We start from the raw sequence: 22,858 nt of genomic DNA on the forward strand, positions 1-22,858 counted from the left end.
ACTATGTGCAGAGCACTGTTCTAAGCGCTGGGGGAGATACAGGGAAATCAGGTTGTCCCACATGAGGCTCACAGTTAATCCCCATTTTACAGATGAGGTCACTGAGGGTAGTAGAAGGGTCTTCAGGAACGTCTATGTGGAGGTCTGTGTGAATTAAAAAAAAAAAATGTGAGCCCCACGTGGGACAATCTGATTACCCTGTATCTACCCCAGCGCTTCGAACAGTGCTCTGCACATAGTAAGCGCTTAACAAGTACCATCATTATTATTATTAGGTCGAAGTCCTCAAGGATCATTGTAGGGATGGAGAAAGAAGGAATGTGAGAAAGGGATCGAGATGGCTCAGAAAGTTAGAGGTGGGGCTTGAGGGGCCGGTAGATGACCGTGACTGGTATCTGCCTGCTGGGTAGCCTTGGGCAAGTCACTTGACATCCCTTTGCCTCAATTCCCTCATCTGGAAATGCACCATCTCCCCTCCCCTGCGAGGCTCATGTGGGACAGGGTCTGTGTATGGTCGGATGATCTTGTATCTGTTTGAGAGTTTAGTACAGTGCTTGGCACTTACCGAGCTCTTGGAAAACACTGTTGGGAAGAAAAAGTGGCAGTCAATCAATCAACCACGTTTATTAAGGTTTCTTTGTGTGCCGAGCGCTGTGCTAAGCACTTGGGAGAGTACAGTAGAAGAGAATTGGTAGCCACGTTCCCTGCCCTCAGGGAGCTTACAATCCAGCGTGGCTCAGTGGAAAGAGCCCGGGCTTGGGAGTCAGAGGTCGTGGGTTCTGATCCCGGCTCCGCCACTCGTCAGCTGTGTGACCGTGGGCCAGTCACTTCACTCCTCTGTGCCTCAGTGACCTTATCTGCAAAATGGGGATTTAAGACGGTGAGCCCCATGTGGGACAACCTGATTACCTTGTACCTACCTAGCGCTTAGAACAGTGCTTGGCACATAGTAAGTGCTTAACAAATACCAAAATTATTATTATCTAGAGGGGGAGGCATTAGTAAAAATAAATGATGGATATGGATGCAAGTGTTATGTGGCCGAGGGAGTGTTGGTATTTGGTATTTTTTAAACGCTTACTAGGTGCAGAGCACTGTTGTAAGCGCTGGGGGAGATACAGGGTAATCGGGTTGTCCCACGTGAAGTTCACGGTTAATCCCCATTTTACAGATGAGGTAACTGAGGCCCAGATAAGTGAAGTGACCTGCCCACAGTCACTCAGCCGCCAGGTTGCAGAGCTGGGATTTGAACCCATGACCTCTGGCTCCCAAGCCCGGGCTCTTGCCACTGAGCCACGCTGCTTCTCTAAGAATATAGGGAGAAAATCCAGAAGGAAGTGGGAGAAGACAAGCAGCGAGGTCTAGTGGTTAGAACCCGGGCCTTGGAGTCAGAAGGACCTGGGTTCTGATCTTGGCTCCGCCACATGTCTGCTGTGTGAATTCAGGCAAGTCAGTTCACTTCTCTGGGCCTCAACTACCTCATCTGTAAAATGGGGATTAAGAGTGGGAGCCCCAAGTGGGACAGGGACCGTGGCCAACCCGATTACCTTGCATCTCCCCCAGCGCTTAGTACAGTGCCCGGCGCATGGCACTTAACAAATACCGCACAGAAAAAAAGGGGGGAAACGAGGGTTGAGCAGAGATGAAAGTCTAGGTCTTCTGGGCTCTTCCTAGGAGGCCACGGGGCTCTGACGGGGCAGGTCGTCATGGAAATGCCCCTCCTTGCCCCCCGTCTGTGGGCGTGCCCCCCCGAAGGAAAGGGGGGCTCCCCCCGCCGAGCTTGGCCACCCCCTGAAATCGATCGGTCAGTCCGTCCGTGGTGTTTACCGTGCGCTTCCTGAGAGCGGAGGATGCACTGAGCGCTTGGGAGAGTCCGTTAGAGGAGAGCGGTCGGTCCCGGGTCCCCCCAGCGCCGTTGGGCGGCGGGCAAGTCCAGCGGCTCAGCTCCCCGCGTCTCCTTGCAGGCGGCTTCGCCATCGTCTTCCTGGCGCGGACCGGCAACGGGGTGAAGTGTGCCCTGAAGCGGATGTTCGTCAACAACGACCACGACCTCCAGGTGTGCAAGAGGGAGATCCAGATCATGGTGAGTGAGCGCCTCCCTCCCGCCCCGTCCCCCATCCCCCTTCCCCCAGATGCTCGAAAGAGACGGAGCCGCGGACAACGCAGAGGGGAGGGGGAGTCGGGGAAAGGAGGGCTTAATCAGGGAAGGCCTCCTGGAGGAGGAGGTGGGCCTTCAGTAAGGCTTTGAAGGCGGGCAGAGTGGGATCTGTTGCTATTAAGTTGTTTGGGTCCGTCCGTCTCCCCCGATTAGAGCGCGTGCCCGTCAGTGGACGGGGATGGTCGCTATCCGTTGCCGAATTGTCCGTTCCAAGCGCTTGGTCCAGTGCTCTGCGCGTAGTAAGCGCTCGGTAAATACGATCCAATGAATCTGGCGGTGGGATTTGAGGAGGGAGGGCCTTCCAGGCCGGAGACGGGACGTGGGCCAGGGGTCGGCGGCGAGAGACGAGGTGGCCTTCGGCTGCGCGGCCGAGAAAACCGCAGAGAGTTGGTTTTTGGCTGTTTCAAGACCTGGGCCTGAGAAGGGCAGAGCGGTTCGGACTGTCCGCGTTGAGGACAGACAACTGTCGAGCAGATTTCCTCTCGGAATTCCGGATCGAGAAGCAGCGTAATTCCGGATTGAGAAGCAGCGTGGCTCCCTGGCAAGAGTCCGGGCTTGGGAGTCGGAGGACGTGGGTTCTAATTCCGGTGACCTTGGGCAGGCCACTTCACTTTTCTGGGCCTCAGTGACCTCATCTGGAAAAGGGGGATTGAACCGTCAGCCCCACGTGGGACAACCTGATCACCTTGTGTCTACCCCAGCGATTAGAACAGTGCTCGGCACATAGTAAGCGCTTAACGGATACCATCGTCATTATCATTATTATTATTGATATTGTGGATACCGTGTAGCACGCTGATCGGGCACGGTGTCTGTTGAGCGCCGTCTTTCGTCAGAACACTGTAGTGAGCGCTTGGGAGAGGACGGTAAAGTGTATCGACATGATCCCTGCTGACAATCTGTTACTTCTACTGCTAGTACTAATAATAACTGAGGTATTTGTTAAGTGCCTACTCTGTGCCAGGCACTATACTGAGCGCTGGGAGGGATATAGGAAAGTCGAGGTGGACACGGTCCCCCGTCCCACGAGGGGCTCACATGGGGAAATCCTTCCCCATTTTCCAGATGAGGTAACTGAGGCACAGCCGAGTGCTTGGGAGGGGATAATCGAGTTAGACACAATCCCTGCCCTCAAGAAGCTGACCGTTTATTGTAATGATAATAATAATGCTGGTTTTTGTTAAGCGCTTACTATGTGCCGAGCACCGTTCTAAGCGCTGGGGTAGATACAGGGTCATCGGGTTGTCCCACGTGGGCTCACAGTCTCCATCCCCATTTTACAGACGAGGGAACTGAAGCACCGAGAAGTGAAGTGACTTGCCCAAAGTCACACGGCTGACGGGTGGCGGAGCCGGGATTAGAACTCACGACCTCTGACTCCTAAGCCCGGGCTCTTTCCACCGAGCCACGCTGCTTCAGAGCAGCGTGCAGAGCAGCTTACCGAGCGCCCCAGAGAGCATAATAGAGGCATGAACCCCGCCCTCAAGGAGTCTCCAGTCTATTGTGTGTAGAGCCCTGTGCTGAGCACTTAGGAAAATGGGTAGAATTAGACCTGATCTCTGCCCTCAAGGAGCTTACTATGTTTGGAACATTGTATCAAGTGTTTGGAAGAGTACAGTAGACAGGGTCGATGGGCTCTTGCCCCTCAAAGACCCCAGGCCCGGGAGTCCGAGGACCTGGGTTCGAATGTCGCCTCTGCTAGTCGCTTGCGCTGTGACCGTAGGCAAGTCACTTCACTTCCCTGGTCCTCGTTTGCCTCATTTGTGAAATGGGGATCAAAGCCTCCTCCTCCCGATTTAGACCGTGAGCCCCATGTGGGACACGGGCTGCGTCCAACGTGATCATCGGGTATCTGCCGCAGGGCTTAGTACAGGGCCGGGCACATATTAAGCGCTTAACAGGTACCATAAACAATAAACAAGAAAAATGACTGGATGTCGCCAGCTCATTCATTCACGGCCCGTCTCCGGCCTGGAAGGCCCTCCCTCCTCAAATCCCACCGACAAATTCATTCAATCGTATTTATTGAGCGCTTCTTATGCGCAGAGCACCGTACTAAGCGCTTGGAATGGACAGTTCGGCAACAGATAAGAGACCATCCCTGCCCAATGACGGGCTTACGATCTAATCGGGGGAGAAGGATGGACAAAAACAAGACAACATAGCATTCATCTCTGCACCGACTCTCCTGGAAAACTGGATAGACCCCAGGTCTCACATTATGCTTTGCAAATGGAGTGCAATTTTTCTAGTTCCAGGATTCATTCATAATAATAATGTCGGTATTTGTTAAGCACTTACTATGTGCTGAGCGCTGTTCTAAGCACCGGGGTAGATACAGGGTCATCAGATTGTCCCACGTAGGGCTCCCAGTCTTCATCCCCATTTTCCAGATGAGGGAACTGAGGCCCAGAGAAGTGAAGCAGGTTGCCCAAAGTCACACAGCTGACAAGTGGCGGAGCCGAGTTTAGAACCCGTGACCTCTGACTCCTAAGCCCGGGCTCTTTCCACTAAGCCACGCCGTTTCTAATGACTGTATTTATTGAGCGCTGTACTAAGCGCTTGGAAAGGACAATACAGCAATAAAGAGAGGTCCTTCCCTGGCCACAGCGGGCTAATGATCGTAATTGTGGAACTTAATCCATTCGATCGTATTTATCGAGCGCTTACTGTGTGCAGAGCACTGTACTGAGCACTTGGAAAGTACAATTCGGCAACAAATAGAGACAGTCCCTGCCCACGACGGGCTCACAGTCTAGAATCACTTATTATTGTGTCAAGCACGTTATAAGCACTGAGGTAGATACAAGGGAATCTTGTGGATCACAGCCGCCATCCCACATGGATCTCTAAGTCTCCAAGAAGCGGCATGGCCTAGTGGATAGAGCCCAGGCCTGGGAGTCAGAAGGACCTGGGTTCTAATCCTGGCTCTGTCACTTGTCTGCTGTGGGACCTTGGGCAAGTCGCTTTACTGCTCTGGACCTCAGTTAACTCATCTGTAAAATTGGAATTAAGACGGTGAGCCCCATGTGGGACAGGGACTGGCTCCACCCTGATTAGCTCTTATCTACCCCGGCGCTTAGTAATAATAATAATGATGATGATGATGATGATGATGAGGGCATTTGTTAAGCGCTTACTATGTGCCAAGCACTGTTCTAAGTGTTGGAGGGGAATACAAGGTAATAATAATAATGATGACATTTGTTAAGCGCTTACTATGTGCCAAGCGCTTACTTACTTACTGTTCGAAGCTCTGGGGGCGATACAAGGTAATCAGGTTGTCCCACGCAGGGCTCACAGTCTTCATCCCCATTTTACAGCGTGGCTCAGTGGAAAGATCCCGGGCTTGGGAGTCAGAGGTCATGGGTTCGACTCCCGGCTCTGCCACTTGCCAGCTGTGTGACTGTGGGCAAGTCACTTCACTTCTCTGGGCCTCGGTTCCCTCATCTGTAAAATGGGGATTAAAAAATGTGAGCCTCATGTAGGACAACCCGATGACCCTGTATCTCCCCCAGCGCTTAGAACGGTGCTCTGCACATAGTAAGCGCTGAACAAATACCAACATTATCATTATCATTATTATTATTATTAATCAGGTTGTCCCACGCGGGGCTCACAGTATTAATCCCCATTTTACAGTTGAGGTAACTGAGGCCCAGAGAAGTGAAGTGACTTGCCCAAAGTCACACAGCTGACAAGCGGTGGAGTTAGAATTAGAACCCATGACCTCTGACTCCCAAGCCTGGTCTCTTTCCACTGGGCCACGCTGCTTCTCATACAGTGCCTGGCCCATAGTAAACTCTTAACCAATGCCATAAAAAAAAAAAAAAATTAGGAGGAGAACTAGGGATTGAATCCCCATTTTATTGTTCTGGTCAGAGAACATATCTGCTAATTCTGTTATATTGTACTCTCCGAGCCCTTAATACTGTGCTCTGCCCATAGTGAGTGCTCAATAACCATCGATCGATTGATTTTACAGCTGAGGAAACCGAGGCCCAGGTAAATTAAAGTGAGTTGCCCAAGGTCACCCGGCAGAGAAGCCGAATCCGGCGGCAGAATTATTCCTCACAAAGGGAACGTGCACCGTAAGCAAAGGCAGATTGAATTTCAAACATCTGAGGGGTTGAAATAGAAGATCTAGAGCCAATGTTGATCCAGCTCTCTGGCAGAAGACACCGTTTTAGAGCATTCTGGATCCACCCCAGTGGGAAAAGGGAGCTGAGTCACCATGATGTAATAATAATAATCATTATGGTGTTCGTTAAGCGCTCACTAGGCGCCAGGCCCTCTGCTAAGCCCTGGGGTGGATACAGCCTAATTGAGAGCTCACCCTCTCCAGGAGGCCTTCCCGGACTGAGCCCTCCCTTCCCCTCTGCTCCTCCTCCCCTCCCCATTCCCCCTTCTGCCGCCCTCTGCTCTTCCCATCTTTCATTCATTCATTCAGTGGTATTTATTGAGCGCTTACTATGTGCAGAGCACTGGACTAAGCGCTGGAATTGTCTGTGTCTCTCCCCCGATTCGACCGTAAGCCCGTCAGAGGGCAGGGACTGTCTCTCTCTGTTACCGATTTGTCCACTCCAAGCGCTTAGTACAGTGCTCTGCACATAGTAAGCGCTCAATAAATACTATCGAATGAATGAATGATTGGAATATACAACTCGGCAACAGATAGAGACAATCCCTGCCCGATGACGGGCTCACGGTCTAATCGGGGGAGACCCTTCGCCTCCCCACAGGACTGTGCATATTTGTATATATTATTTATGACTATTTATTTTGTTAACGATACGTATATATCCGTGCTTCTATTTATCTTGATGAGATTTACACCAGACTACTTGTTCTGTTCCGTTTCGTCGTCTGTCTTCCCCTGTTTAGACCGTGAGACCGTCGATAGGCAGCGACGGTCTCTATCTGTTCCCGAATTGTCCATTCCAAGCGCTTAGTCCAGTGCTCTGCACATAGTAAGCGCTCAATAAATAACGATCGAATGAATAAATGAACCTAATCGGGTTGGACGCAGTCCCTGTCCCACGTGGGGCTCGGAGTCTCCATCCCCATTTTCCAGAGTGAGGTAACTGAGGCCCAGAGAAGCGAAGCGACTCGTCCCACGGCAGACAAGTGACCTAGCCGAGATTAGAACCCACGACCTTCTGACTCCCAGGCCCGGCCTCTATCCACTAGGCCACGCTGCTTCTCTGATGTCCATATGAGTTATTTATAGGGCCGTGTAGCTCTAGATTACAAGGTCCTCGAGGGCAGGGATGTCTCGTCCCACTTGTCCGCTGGGTGACCTTCACCTCCATCCCCCTGCCCTCAACCTCTCTCAGTCAATTGTATCTGTCGAGCGCTCACCGGGTGCAGAGCACTGGACTAAACGCTTGGGAGAGTCCAACAGGACAGACACATTCCCCGCCCACGGGGAGCTTCCAGTTCCCCTCTCCTCTCCCTTTCGGGGTCGGAGGTGCACTCTGGGTTGTTGCGTTTTTCCTTCCCCCTGGGGGAGAAGCAGTGTGGCCAAGTGGATAATAATAATGACGTTGGTATTTGTTAAGCGCTTACAATGTGCCACGCACCGTTCTAAGCACTGGAGGAGATACAAGGCGATCAGGTTGTCCCCCGTGGGGCTCACAGTCTTCGTCCCCATTTTCCAGATGAGGGAACTGAGGCCCAGAGAAGTGAAGTGACTTGCCCGAGGTCACACAGCTGACAAGCGAGTGGATAGAGTCCGGGCCTGGGAGTCAGCCTGACTTGCAACGTCTGAACCTCACCGGCCCCACCGTGACCCTTCAGTCCCCGGCTCCAGTCGGCCCATCCCGCTCCTCTTCTCTCACCGCACTTCCCCCGCCCCATCCTAATTTTAATTATCAGTTATGGTAATTGTTAAGCGCTTGCTACGTTCCAAGCACTGTTCTGAGCGTTGGGGTAGATACGAGGTAATCAGGTTGTCCCACATGGGGCTCACGGTCTTCACGCCCAATTTATAGATGAGGTAACTGAGGCACCGAGAAGTCAAGTGGCTTGCCGAAGGTCACGCGGCAGGCAAGTGGCAGAGCCGGGATTAGAACCCGTGTCCTGTGACTCCCAAGCCTGTGTGCTTTCCACAGAGCCATCCTGTCCCAGTGCCACCCTTCGTTCCCTTCCCCCAACGTCGGGCCCCCGGCGACTCGCTCTCGTCCGGACCCGCCCCACCCCTCGTGCCGTCCTCTCCCCCAGAACCTCCTCCCCGCCCCTCACCCCCAGCCTCAGTGGACCCCCTGCTCCATCATAGGGAAGCTTCCCTTCATCCTTGACCCGTTTCTGTCTCGGTCACTCCTCCTCCTCCTCCTCCTCCTCCTCGCCATCCCCGAATCCTGGCTCTCCCCCGACGCCCCGGTCTCCCCTGCGGCCCTCTCCAGCGGAGGCCGCGTCTTCTCCCGCTCCCCCGGACTCCCCGGGCAGGGAGGAGGCGTCGGCTTCCTCCTCGCGCCCCGCTTCTGCCTTCTCGCCATCCCGCCTCCCTCATCCCTTTCTTTCCCTTCCTTGGAAGCCCATTTCATCCGCCTCTGTCCCCCGCTCCCGATTCCAGTCGCGGTCACCTCCCGCCGCCCAGGTCCCACCTCCGACTTCTTTAACCATCCCGATTCCGTCGTCACGTTCCTTCTCTCTCTCTCTCTCTCTCCATCCCTCCGTCGATCCCCGGGGACCTGGGTAGCCGCGCGGAGGTTCCCGACGACCCCTTCCGCCGCCCGCCTTCTGTCACTCCTCAACTCCACTGGCTTCCTGCTCCACCCCACCTCGCCCACTCAGCCACACCTCGCCCACTCACCCACTCGGACACAGGCTCGTTCTCATCATCTCTAACCACCGCTCAGTCTCTCCCCTCGCCGGCTCTCAAATCCCTCTGTCCGACCACAACCTCTTCCCTTGCCTTCTCTCCCACGCGCCTCCTCCCCGTAAATCTGTACTGCTCCCCTACGGAGACTTCCAGTTTCTAGACCCCAGCCCATTTTCTCAACCCGTCTTGCTCCGCTTACCCAGACCAGCTTCCCTTAGTGCAAAAAGAGGCTCTCAACACCACCCTCTCTACTGAAGTCAACTCACCCGCTCCCCTATCCCTTCATCGCTCTCGTCCCGCTAACCCACGGCCCCGGATCACCTGCGCAGAGCTTGAATCGCGGAGAGCTGTTCCCGGAAATCTAACTATCAGGCCGACTTGGTCCACTTCAAGTTGATCCTCGCACTCTTTAGCTCTGCCCTCTCCTCCGCCCGGCAAAACTATTTCTCTACCCTTATTGACGGCCAAGCCCATCGCCCTCGCCAGTTGGTCCCAACATTTTACTCGCTCCTCAGGCCTCCTGCCCCCGCCCCCCCCCCCCCCCCCCCCCCCGCCATCCCTTGCCCGCAATGAGCCGGCCAACTACTTTATTAAGAAAATTGCCACTATCAGGTGTGATCTCCTGAAAATCTCCCCTGCTCCTCCTCCGTCCTTCCCCCCTCGTGCCCCCTCTCCAGCTTTCCCTTCCTTCCCAGCAGTATCTCTAGAGGAGATCTTCTGCCTTTTCTCAGAATCCTCCCCCTCAACCCGTGCGTCGGACCCCATTCCTTCCCACCTTATCAGAACACTTGCCCCCTCCTTTCTTCCCTCCCGAACTGCCATCTTCAACCGCTCGCTCTCCAGTGGCTTCTTCCCCACTGCTTTCAACAGCGCCCATGTCTCCCCATCCTAAAGAACCCTCCTTTGACCCCAAGGCTCCCTCCAGTTATCGCCCCACATCTCTCCTACCGTTCCTCTCCTGACTCCTCGAGCGAGTTGTCTACACCTGCCGAGTCAAGTCCCTCTCCTCCAGTTCTCTCCTTGACCCCCTCCGATCTAACTTCCGTCCCCTTCGCTCCACAGAAACGGCCCTCTCGGAGGTCACCGACGATCTCCTCCTTACCGAATCCGTTGGCCACTACTCCATCCTCATCCTCCTCCACCTCTCAGCTGCCTTCGACGCTGTGGCCCACCCCCTTCTCCTGGAAACGTTATCCCTCCCTTGGCTTCGCTGACACTGTCCTCTCCTGGTTCTCCTCTTATCTCTCTGGCCGCTCGTTCTCAGTCTCCTCCTTTCATTCTTTCATTCCATCGTATTGATTGAGTGCTTACCGGGTGCAGAGCACTGGACTAAGCGCCTTGTCCCCTGTGATCCCGGTTTGTTGGAAGGCACCGACAGCAGTTGAGGGGGGTGGTCGGTGGTTAGGTTTACGTGATACAGAAAGCTCCCAAAATAAAGTTCTCTCATCAGTCAATCAATGGTATTGATTAGGTGCTTACTGTGTGCGGAACACTGTACTAAGCGCCCGGTCCCCTGTGCTCTCAGCTGGCACTGACTGTGGGCAGGGGTGGGGAGAGTTTCAAGTGATACAGAAAGCCTCCAAAGCGAATTACCAAGTGACCTCTGAGTCAACCGGTATTTCTCCAGTCAGTTGGTCCGATGAAATCTCAAGGCCGCGGAGGCCACTTCACCGACACGGTCCTCTCCCGGCTGTCCCCTTATCTCTCTGGCTGCTTTTGCAGACTCCTCCTCTGCCTCCCACCCCCTAACTGTGGGGGTCCCTCAGGGTTCGCTTCTCTTCTCCCTCAACACCCGCTCCCTTGGGGAATTCATTCGCTCCCGTGGCTTCAACTACCCAAATCCACTTCTCCGGCCCTGATTTCTCTCCCTCTCTGCAGTCTCCCATTCCCTCCTGCCTTCGAGACATCTCTGCTTGGATATCCGGCCGTCACCTCAGATCTAACGCGTCTGAAACCGAGCCCCTTATCTTCCCCCACGCACCCCGCCCTCCCCCCGACTTTCCCAACACTGTAGACAGCACCACCGTCCTCCCTGTCTCCCAAGCCCGTAAGCTTGGCGTTCTCCTCAACTCATCGCTCTCGTTCAACCCACGTATTCAGTCTGTCACCGGACCTCGTCAGTTCAACCTTCACAACATCGCTAAAATCTGCGCTTCCCTCTGCATCCAAACTGCTTCCACATTAACCCGAACACTTAACCTACAGAGTCTCGATTACCGCGTCGGCCTCCTCGCCGACTTCCCAGCCTCCTGTCTCTCCGCGCTCCGGCCCATACCTCGCTCTGCTGCCCAGATGATTTTTCCACAAAGACGTTCAGTCCATGGTACCGCTCCCCTCCTCAAGAATCTCCAGTGGTCGCCCATCCACCTCTGCATCAGACGGAAACTCCTTCCCATCAGCTCTAAATCCCCTTGCGCCCTCTTACTTCACCTCGTCGCTTTCCTCCTCCAATCCAGCCTTCACACTTTGCTCCCCTCATGCCAACCTACTCACTGTATTCTCTTGTCCGTCTTCACCGCTGACCCCTCGCCCACATCCTTCAGCATGGCTCAATGGAAAGAACCCGGGCTTGGGAGTCAGAGGTCGTGGGTTCGAATCCCGGCTCCGCCACTCGTCAGCTGGGTGACCTTGGGCAAGTCACTCGACTTCTCTGTGCCTCAGTGACCTCATCTGTAAAATGGGGATGAAGACCGGGAGCCCCACGTGGGACAACCTAATTCCCTTGTATCTACCCCAGTGCTTAGAACAGTGCTTGGAATATAGTAAGCGCTTAACAAATACCAACATTATTATTATTATTATCCTGCCTCTGACCCGGAACACCCTCCCTTAACAAATACCACAGTTATTATTACTACACCCGACAATTACTCTCCCCTACTTCAAAGCCTTACTGAAGGCTCATCTCCTCCAAGAGGCCTTCCCTAAGTCCTCCTTTCCTCTTCTCCCACTCCCTTCTGCTTCATCCTGGCTCGCTCCCTTTATATTCGTCCCCCACCCCCGCCGGCCCCACAGCACTTTTGTCCATATCTGTCATTTCTTTATTTCTTTCAGTGCCTGTCTCCCCCCTCTAGACTGTAAGATCGTTTTGGGCAGGGAATGTGTCAGTTATAGTGTTGTACTCTCCCAAGCACTTAGTACAGTGTTATGAACACTGAAAGCACTCAGTAAGTACAATTCATTGATTGCATCCACCCCAGTGCCTAGAACAGTGTTTGGCGCAAAGTAAGCGCCTAACAAATGCCAAAAAATGAAGTCACTTCTCTGGGCTTCGGTCTCCTCATCTGTAAAATACCTGTGGTTCCTCTCTCTTTAAACCGTGGACCCATGCTGGGACAAGGACTGTGTCCAACCTGACTCTTTCTGCCTGGGTATATACGATGTGCATAGCAGACACCACAGTTTATTATTGTTATTGTCATTATTATTATTAGTTATAATAATAAAATGGATTTCTAGCGCCCCAGGTGGACAGAAGCCAGTGTCAACCCTGGAGCCTTTGGGGGATTGTCTTTTTTTTATTCTTTTTTTTTATGATATTTGTTAAGTGCTTACTATGTGCCAGGCACTGTTCTAAGCCCTGGGGTAGATACAAGGTCACCGGGTTGGACACAGTCCACGTCATCCATGGGGCTCGCAGTCTTCATCCACACTTAAAATATGAGGGAACCGAGGCCCAGAGAAGTGAAGCGATTTGCCCAAGGTCCCGCAGCGGAAAAGTGGCCGAGCCAGGATTAGAACTCGGGTCTTTCTGACTCCCAGGCCAGGGCTGCATCCACTAGGCCACGTTGCTTCCCAGTATGGTCGGGTGGGTTCAGCTTGGGATTTGCCGGGCGGCCAACGCGGGGCTGGCCCGGGTCACCGGATGGCTGGTTGGGGTGCTGCCCAGCGCTGCCCACGGGAGCCTCTCATCCGTGTTCTGCTTTCAGAGGGATCTGTCGGGGCACAAGAACATCGTCGGCTACATCGACTCCAGCATCAACAGCGTGAGCAGCGGCGACGTCTGGGAGGTCCTCATCCTCATGGACTTCTGCCGCGGTGAGTAGGGGCCCCGGAGAGACCTCAGCCTCCCTTCTCAGAAGATTGGGGAGACCCGGAGATCCGGGAGGCCGGGGAGATGGGGGAGGCGGGGAGGCCGGGGAGACCCAGGAGTCCGAGAGGCCGGGGAGATGGGGATTCCCGGGAGACCAGGAAGACCTGGGAGACTGGGGAGATGGGGGTATCTGGGAGGTGGGGAGACCGGGAGACCAGGGAGACCCGGCAGTCCGAGAAACCGGAAGGCCAGAGAGGCCGAGGAGGTGGGAAGACCCAGGGAACGCAGTAGGCCTGATGGAGCGACCGATCCTTTAGTAATAATAATAATGATAATAGTAAAAATAACGGTATTTGTTAAGTGCTTACTGTGTACCGGGCACTGTACTAAGCGCTGGGGTGGATACAAGCCAGTAGGGTTGGACACAGTCCCCGTCCCACATGGAGCTCACAGTCTCGATCCCTATTTTCCAGATAAGGGAACTGAGGCCCAGGGAAGTGAAGTGACTTGCCCAAGGTCACACAGCAGACAAGTGGGGGAGCCGGGATTAGAACCCTTGACCTTCTGACTTCCAGGGAAGCAGGGTGGCTCCGTGGCAAGAGCCCGGGCTTGCGAGTCGGAGGTCGTGGGTTCTAATCCCGGATCCGCCGCTTGGCAGCTGGGTGACGGTAGGCAAGTCACTTCACTTCTCTCTGCCTCAGTTCCCTCATCTGTAAAATGGGGATTGAGACTGTGAGCCTCACGTGGGACAACCCGATTACCCCGTATCTCCCCCAGCGCTTAGAACAGTGCTCGGCACATAGCAAGCGCTTAGCAAATACCAACGTTATTATTATTACCCACTACGCCCTGCCGTTTCTTTGGCACTCGAGGCCTTGGGTTCACCACCAGTAAGGCAAGGAAGAGGCAGATGTGGACAAGTCAGTTTCTTCTTCATGCTCTCACTTCATTCATTCAATCGTATTTATTGAGCGCTTACTATGTGCAGAGCACTGTACTAAACCCTAGGAATGGACAGTTCGGCAACAGATAGAGACAATCCCTGCCCAACGACGGGCTCACGGTCCAAGCGACTTCTTCAGGGTGGACCCGAGTATTCCGCACACAGACACCCGCTTTCACGTCTGCCCCGATCTCTGTTTCCTCATCTGCAAATGGGGATGATAATTATCAGACCTGCCTGTCCACCTACTTCATAAGGTTGTCGAGAGGGCAGAAATGTGAGAGATCACGTGAGAGGGATTTGGAAGTGAAATCACTATACGAAAACCAAGTTGTTATTATATACAGAACCACATGCATACCTAAATGGATAAACACATGGGTGTATTCCCCCACCCACCAGATACTAGACACATCCAAGTAAACGTACAATCACAAATATACATCCACACGTACACAAGTACATGCGTAAACATGCATAATAAGAATTGCAATATTTGTTAAGCACTTACTCTGTGCCAGGCACCGTACTAAGCGCCGGGGTAGACACAAGATAATCGGGTTGGACACAGTCCCTGTCCCACGGGGGGCTCACAGTCTCCATCCCCGTTTTACGGATGAGGGAACTGAGGCTCAGAGAAGTGAAGGGACTTGGCCAAGGTTAAACAACAGACCAGTGAGGGAGCCGCGATTAGAACGGCGTGGCTCAGTGGAAAGTGGCTTGGGAGTCAGAGGTCGTGGGTTCTAATCCCGGCTCAGCCGCTTGTCAGCTGTGTGACCGTGGGCAAGTCGCTTAGCTTCTCTGTGCCTCAGTTCCCTCATCTGTAAAATGGGGATGAAGATTGTGAGCCTCACCAGGGACAACCTGATTCCCCTGTATCTACCCCCGCGCTTAAAACAGTGCTCTGCACATGGTAAGCGCTTAACAAATGCCAACATTATTATTATTATTATTATTATTAATTCCGGCTTGGCCGCTTGTCAGCTCTGTGACCTTGGGCAAGTCGCTTAACTTCTCTGTGCCTCAGTTCCCGAATCTGTAAAATGGGAATGAAGATTGTGAGCCCTACGTAGGACAACCTGATTAACTCGTATCTCCCCGAGTGCTTAGAACAGTGCTTGGCACATAGTAAGCACTTAAGAAATACCAACATCATTATCATTATTATTATTATTATTATTATTATTATTATTGTGTCTCCCAAGCCCGGGCTCTAGCCACTAAACCATGCCGTTTCTAGCAGTTACATTTCCTGCCCACAACCAGCTTACAATCCAGTCAGTCAGTCCTATTTTTGGAGCGCTTACTGTGTGCGCGGAACACCGTACTAAGCGCTTGGGAGAGTTCAACAGAACAATATAACAGGCACATTCTCTGCCCCCAGTGAACACCACTGCCCTGACTTGCTCCCTTTATTTCATCCCCTCTCCCGGCCCCACACCACTTACGTCCGTTTTCCGTCATTGATTTCTCGCGTGGCTCAGTGGGAAGAGCAGGGGCTTGGGAGTCAGAGGTCATGGGTTCTAATCCCGCCTTTGCCACGTGTCAGCTGTGTGACTGTGGGCGAGTCACTTAACTTCTCTGTGCCTCAGTGACCTCATCTGGAAAATGGGGATTAAGATTGAGCGCCTCACACGGGACAACCTGATTATCCTGTATCTACCCCAGTGCTTAGAACAGGGCTCTGCACGCAGTAAGCGCTTAACAGATACCAACATGATTATCTCTGTCTCCCCCCTCTAGACGGGAAGCTCCTTGTGGGCAGGAATTGTCTGTTTATTGTCGTGGTGTCCTCTCCCGAGCGCTCGGTCCAGTGCTCTGCGCACGGTAAGCGCTCCGTAAGTACGGTCGGATGAACGAATGACCGACCGCTCGCGTCTCTCGTCCCCGTGCAGGAGGCCAAGTGGTGAATCTGATGAATCAACACCTGCAGACGGGCTTCACGGAGGCGGAGGTCCTGCAGATCTTCTGTGACACCTGTGAGGCCGTCGCCCGCCTCCATCAGCGGAAGGTTCCCATCATCCACCGCGACCTGAAGGTGAGCGGCCTAGTGGCTACAGCCCCGGCCTGGGAGTCCAGAAGGCCCTGGGTTCTCATCCGGCGCTTAGAACAGCGCTTGGCACATGGCGAGCGCTTAACGACCACCGTCCTCATTATCCCTGCCGAGCCCTGTTGTAAGCGCTGCCGCCGATAAAAGCGAATCGGGTTAGAGGCAGAGCTTGTCCCCCGTGGGGCTCACGGTCGTCTTCCCCGTTTTCGAGATGAGGGAACGGAGGCCCAGAGAAGTGAAGCGACTTGCCCGGGGTCACACGGCAGATTGGTGGTGGAGCCGGCATTAGAACCGAGGGCCGGGAGGGAATACCCCAGGTGGGCGCTGGACGTGGTCACTGTCTCTCGGGCGGCTCCCGGCTCTCCTTTTGGCCCAATCCCGAGGCATCGGGGGGCAACGGGGAACCCCACCGTGCCCGTGCGTAAGGAGCTGGTGGGCACGGGTCCCTACAGGTCTCTACCCCCCCTCAGGGCACTGGGGCCGAGGACCGAGGACAGAAGCCATCGCTAAGCCTCAGGAACAGAGAAGTGTTGCCTAGTGGCGAGATCCCAGGCCCGGAAAATCAGAGGACCAGGGTTCTAATCCCGGCCCCGCCACTTGTCTGCTGCGTGATCACCGGCAAGCCACTTGGCTTCTCTGTGCCTCAATTCCCTCATCCGTGGGATTGATTCTATTTACTGCTGTTGTTTCCGTCTGTCCGTCTCCCCCGATTAGACTGTAAGCCCGTCAGTGGGCAGGGATCGTCTCTATCTGTTGCCGAATTGTGATGATAATAATAATAATAATGTTGGTATCTGTTAAGCGCTTACTATGTGCAGAGCACCGTTCTAAACGCTGGGGGAGATACAGGGTCATCGGGTCGTCCCACGTGAGGCTCACAGTTAATCCCCATTTCCCAGATGAGGGAACTGAGGCCCAGAGAAGTGAAGTGACTCGCCCACAGTCACACGGCTGACGAGTGGCGGAGCCGGGAGTCGAACCCATGACCGCCGACTCCGAAGCCCAGGCTCTTTCCACGCTGCTTCCATTCCAAGCTCTTAGTATAGTATTCTGCACATAGTAAGTGCTAAATAAATGCCACTGAATGAATTAAAACTGGGAGCCCCTTATGGGACGGGGGCTGCGTCCAACCCGATCAGCTCCTATCTACCCCAGGGTTTAGTACAGTGCCGGGCACAGAGTAAGTGCCTAACAGGTAGCATTAAAAAAAAAAAGGGAGGGACGAGTGAGGCGTCTCTCTTCTCAGCTGGTCCCGCCCAGACCCCCGTCTGACGCAGAGGAAGGAGGGGACGGGTCACCGCGGAGGAGGATCTGAGAAGGACGGGGTGGGCGCCGTGGGTTTTCGGGGGCTTTTTCCAGGGTTTGGCAGTTCAAGGTTCCCGACCCTGCTCTCACTCTCACCTGCGGCTTCCATTTCCCGCCTTGTCTCCACGGAAAGGGGAAACTGGCGGAGGGAAGGGAGAGGGTCAGAAGGCCGGCACAGGTGATCCTGCGGGGCGCCGGGGCCCGTAGTCGGGGCCGAGCCGGGGGCAGGAGGCCTGAGGGAAGCTCCGGGCCCGTAGTCGGTGCCGAGCCGGGGGCCGGGGACCTGAGGCAAGCTCGGGGCCTGAAGTCGGAGATGAGCAGGAGGCCTGAGGGAAGGCCCAGGCCTGTAGAGCGTGGCTCAGTGGAAAGAGAATGGGCTTGGGAGCCAGAGGTCGTGAGTTCTAATCCCGGCTCCGCCACTTATCAGCTGTGTGACTTTGGGCAAGTCCCTTCACTTCTCTGGGCCTCCGTTCCCTCATCTGGAAAATGGGGATGAAGACTGTGAGCCCCACGTGGGACAACCTAATCGCCTCGTATCCCCCAGCGCTTAGAACAGTGCTTTGCACCTAGTATTATTATTATTAGTCGGTGCCGAGCTGGAGGCCGGGGGGCAAGCTCGGGGCCTGAAGTCGGTGCTGAACTGGAGGCGGGAGGCCTGAGGGAAGCTCCAAGAATGTAGTCGGGGCTGAGATGGCGTCAGGACGCCCGAGGGAAGCTCACGGCCTGTAACTGTTACTGTACCGTACTGTTACGGGCTCTTGTAATATCCCGGCTAGATTACTGTGTCAGCCTGCTCTCCGATCTCCCTTACTTCCGTCTCTCCCCACTCCAGTCTATTCTTCACTCCGCTGCCCGGCTCATCTTCCTGCAGAAACGCTCTGGGCCCGTCACTCCCCTTCTTAAACTCCTCCGGTGGTTGCCCGTCGACCTCCGCGCGAAACAGAATCTTCTCACTCTGGGCTTCGAGGCCGTCCATCCCCTCGCCCCCTCCTACCTCTCCTCTCTTCTCTCTTTCCACCGCCCACCCTGCACGCTCCGCTCCTCTGCCTCCTCGCCGTCCCCCGGTCTCGCCCGTCCCGCCGTCGACCCCCGGGCCGCGTCCTCCCGCGGTCCCGGAACGCCCTCCCTCCTCGCCTCCGCCGAACTCATTCTCTTCCCCTCTTCAAAACCCTACTTACAGCTCACCTCCTCCGAGAGGCCTTCCCGGACCGAGCTCCCCTTCTCCCCCTACTCCCTCTACCCTCCCCCTTCACCTCTCCGCAGCTAAACCCTCTCTTCCCCCCATCTCCCTCCGCTCCTCCCCCTCTCCCTTCCCGTCCCCTCGGCACCGTACTCGTCCGCTCGACCGTCTATATCTTCGTCACCCTATTTATTTTGTCAATGAGGTGTACGTCGCCTCGATTCTATTTATTTGCTATCGTTTTAATGAGACGTTCGTCCCCTAGATTCTCTTTATTGCTATTGTTCTCGTCCGTCCATCTCCGCCGATTAGACTGTAAGCCCATCGAAGGGCAGGGACTGTATCTGTTACCGATTTGTCCATTCCAAGCGCCTAGTACAGTGCTCTGCGCACAGTGAGCGCTCAGTAAATACTGTTGAGTGAATGAATGAATAATTGGAGATGAGCCGGTGGGAGGAGGCCAGAGGGAGCTGGCGGCAGGAGGCCTGAGGGAAGCCCCAGTTGGGGATAATTTGGCAGCGGGAAGCCCGAGAGAAATTTAGGACCCATAGTCAGAGATAAACTGGGGCAGAAAGCCTGAAGGAAGCTCGAGGCCCGTATTCGGGGCTGAGCCGGAGGCCCGAGGGAAGCCAGCGGGTCTCCTCCTTCCTCCCCCCACCCAAGGCAGCTCCCGTACCTGGAATCAGAACGGCAGGTTTGAGTCAGGCCTAACTGTAGGCTAGAAGCAGTGCTAGACCCTGCCCTAGATAGGTGATTTATTATTATATTTGTTAAGCCCTTCCTGGGTGCCGAGTACTCCTAAGAGCCGGGGTCGATCCGAGTTAATCAGATTGGGTACAGTCCTTGTCCCTCATCGGGCTCCAAGTTGGAGGGAGAACAGGTATCGAATCCCCATTTTGCAGATGAGGGAACTGAGGCTCTGTGAAATGAAGTGACTTGCCCAAGGTCACACAGCAGACAAGCGGCCAAGCCGGGATTAGGACCTGAGTCCTCCCAGGCCCGCGCTCGCTCCGCTAGGCCCCGCTGCTTCCCCACTCGTAGTAATTGAAAAGTGAAGATCAAACCCAGTCTCGGTCCCGCACGGGACTCCCAGAGGGAGGGAGGGCCTTTATCCCCATTTTGCAGATGAGGAAACCGAGCCCCAGAGAGGTCAAGTGACTTACCCACGGTCACCCAGCCGACCGGCGGTGGAGCCGGGATAAGAACCACGGGTCCTTTGACTCCCAGGCCCCAGGCTCTTTCCATTGGACTATCCTAATAATAATAATAATAATGTTGGCATTTGTTAAGTGCTTACTACGTGCAGAGCACTGTTCTAAGCGCCGGGGTCGATACAGGGTCATCAGGTTGTCCCGCGTGAGGCTCACAGTTAATCACCATTTTACGGATGAGGTCACTGAGGCCCAGAGAAGTGAAGTGACTTGCCCACAGTCACGCAGCTGACAAGCAGCGTGGCTCGGTGGAAAGAGCACGGGCTTCGGAGTCGGAGGTCATGGGTTCGAATCCCGGCTCGGCCACTTATCAGCTGGGTGACTTTGGGCGAGTCACTTAACTTCTCGGTGCCTCAGTTACCTCATCTGTAAAATGGGGATGAAGACCGTGAGCCCCACGTGGGACGACCTGATTCCCCTGTGTCTACCCCAGCGCTTAGAACGGTGCTCGGCACATAGTGAGCGCTTCACGGAAAAGAACAACATTAAGTGGCTGAGCCGGGAGTCGAACCCGTGACCTCTGACTCCGAAGCCCGGGCTCTTTCCACCGAACCACGCTGCTTCCCTATCCTGCCTCTCTTCCCCGAGTCCTTCCCTGTTCCCACCCCCCATTGTATACAGTCCCCATGCCTTGCGGAAACCCCAGTAGCCCTGCTCCTTCCCTGTACTCTCCTGGGGCGGGAAGGAATTGGGGATGGGAACTGCATAGTCTGACGGGTCAGTGGCAGGTTTGTGGCGAGCTTCTGTGGCCGGCGGCTCTGTGGCCACCGTTCGTGGCTGACGGATCTGTGGCAGGTTTATGGCTAGCATTGCTTAATTCCTGGATGACCACCGGGTGAGTCCTTAGCCCTCTAATGCTGGAAGTCTCCCGGATGGGGCGGCCTCGGTTTCCCCACTTGAGAGGGAGGGAGGACGGGAGAGAGGACCTCTTTTGGGTGTTTTTATCAGTCTGTTACCCCCCGTCACAAATTTGGGGATCGTAGAAAGGCATTAATCCCCTTCATATTACTGTCTGTGGGAAACCCTGCTCTGTAATAATATTAATGGTGTTTATGAAGTATTTACTCTGTGCCAAGCACTGTACTTAGCACAGGAAGAGATACAAGACAGTCGGGTTAGACCCAGTCCCTGTCCCACATGGGGCTCACAGTTTGAGGGAGGGAGGACTGACATCTATGACAAGCAGCGTGGCTAAGTGGAAGGAGCCCGGGCTTGGGAGTCAGGGATCATGGGTTCGAATCCCGGCTCTGCCACTTGTCAGCTGGGTGACTGTGGGCAAGTCACTTCACTTCTCTGGGCCTCAGTGACCTCGTCTGGAAAATTGGGAATTAAGACTGTGAGCCTCCCGTGGGGCAACCCGATGACCCTGAATCTACCCCAGCGCTTAGAACAGTGCTCTGCACATAGTAAACGCTTAACAAATGCCAACATTATCATCTATTCCAGTTTTATTGATGAGGATACGGAGGCACGGAGAATTTAAGTGTCCTGGCCCAGCTCACGCAGCAGACAAGTGGCGCAACGTGGCGTAGCGCAAGGACCCCGGGCCTGAGAGTTAGAGAACCTGGGTCCAAATTCCGGCTCCACCACCTGTCTCCTGTGTGACCCTGGGCAACCCGCTTAACTTCTCTGTGCCACAGTTCCCTCATCTGAAACATAGGGATTAAGACTTTGAGCCCATTGTGGGACAGGAACTGTGTCCAACCTAATTTACCCGTATGTTCCCCAGCTCTTAGAACAGTGTTCGACACATAGTAAGCGTTTGAGAAGTACGATTTACAAAAAAAAATTCCTCCCAGGCTTGAGCTCTTTCCACTAGGCCATGCTCTTTCCCTTCAGTCTCCCCGAAGTGGATGTGTGGAGGTACCCTCAGGGCACCCCTATCCAAACCTGGGTGCTTTCCTGGCCTTCATTCTTATCCCCCATTTCTTCTCATTTTCCTCATAGTGTGAGACGGAAATCCACTGACAGCTCTTCCCCGGCAGACTCACTGTGGGGGTAGATGGAGGGTCCCACCACAGCGCCGTCTCTACAACGTTGCTGATGACCCTCAATAAATCAGTCAGTCGTGTTGCCAGTGCAGAGCACTGTGCTAAGCTCTTGGGAGAGTACAGCGTAACAGAGTTGGGAGACACGTTCCCTGTCCCTAACGAGCTTGCTGACCTGAGAGGGAGATAGACATTAATAGAAATGAATGAATGACGGATATGGACGTAAATGCTGTGGGGCTGAGGGAGGGGTGACTAAAGGGGACAAATCCAAGTTCAGGGACAGCGCGGAAGGGAGTGGGAGGAGAGGAAGTGAGGGCTTAGTCCGGGAAGGCCTCTTGGAGGAGATGGACCTTCAGTAAGGCTTCAATAAGGGGGCAGCGGGGGAATGTCGGATACGAAGAAGGGAGGGCTTTCCAGGCCGGAGGCGGGGGGTGGGCTTGAGGTCGGCAGCGAGGTAGATGAGGTTGAGGTCCAGTGAGTGGGTTGGCGTTAGAGGAGCGAAGCGTGCGGGCCGGGCTGGAGTAGGAGAGTCGTGAAGTGAGGTAGGAGGGGGCGAGGAGATTGAAGACTTTCAAGCCGATGGTGAGGAGTCTCCGTCCGATGCGGGGATGGACGGGCGACCGCCGGTTTTTGGAGGAGGGGGGATACGGGTCCTGAACGTTTCTGTTGAAAAACGATGCGGGCAGCAGAGTGCGGTACGGACCGGAGTGGGGAGAGACAGGAGGCAGGGAGGTCAGCGAGGAGGCTGAGGCAGTACTCAAGGTAGAAGGGGATAAGGGACTGGATTAATGAGGTAGCCGTCTGGATGGAGAGGAAAGGGCGGATTTTAGCGATGTGGCGAAGGTCTTAGAGACGGGATTTGGTGACAGAATGAATACGTGGGTTGAATGAGAGATTACTGAGGGATCTGAAACGCACCCGTGGAGGAGGGGCTGTCCCCCGGCATAAGGCCAGGAAGTGAAATCGGTTCCGAGCCACTTCTTTCACCCTTCCGGTTGAGCAGGGAGAGCAAACAAAAAATTCCATTAATAATAATAATAATAATAATATTATGATGATGATGATATTTGTTAATCGCTTACTATGTGCCAAGCACTGTTCTAAAGCGCTGGGGCGGATACAGGGTAATCAGGTTGTCCCACAAGGGGGTTACAGTTTTAATCC

At 54.4% G+C, this 22,858-nt stretch overlaps 1 protein-coding gene across 1 annotated transcript in view; it reads left to right on the top strand.

The window, feature by feature from the left end:
* AAK1 (AP2 associated kinase 1) overlaps positions 1-22,858 on the top strand; it is a 139,049-nt gene that overhangs the window by 44,730 nt on the left and 71,461 nt on the right. Inside the window, exons 2-4 of the mRNA XM_039912225.1 lie at positions 1,965-2,083; positions 12,911-13,019; positions 15,853-15,995. Coding sequence (XP_039768159.1) covers positions 1,965-2,083; positions 12,911-13,019; positions 15,853-15,995 — 371 coding nt within the window. The remainder of the gene's footprint in view (positions 1-1,964; positions 2,084-12,910; positions 13,020-15,852; positions 15,996-22,858) is intronic.

This window comes from Ornithorhynchus anatinus, chromosome 5, assembly GCF_004115215.2.
Source record: "Ornithorhynchus anatinus isolate Pmale09 chromosome 5, mOrnAna1.pri.v4, whole genome shotgun sequence".
Lineage (NCBI taxonomy): Eukaryota > Metazoa > Chordata > Mammalia > Monotremata > Ornithorhynchidae > Ornithorhynchus > Ornithorhynchus anatinus.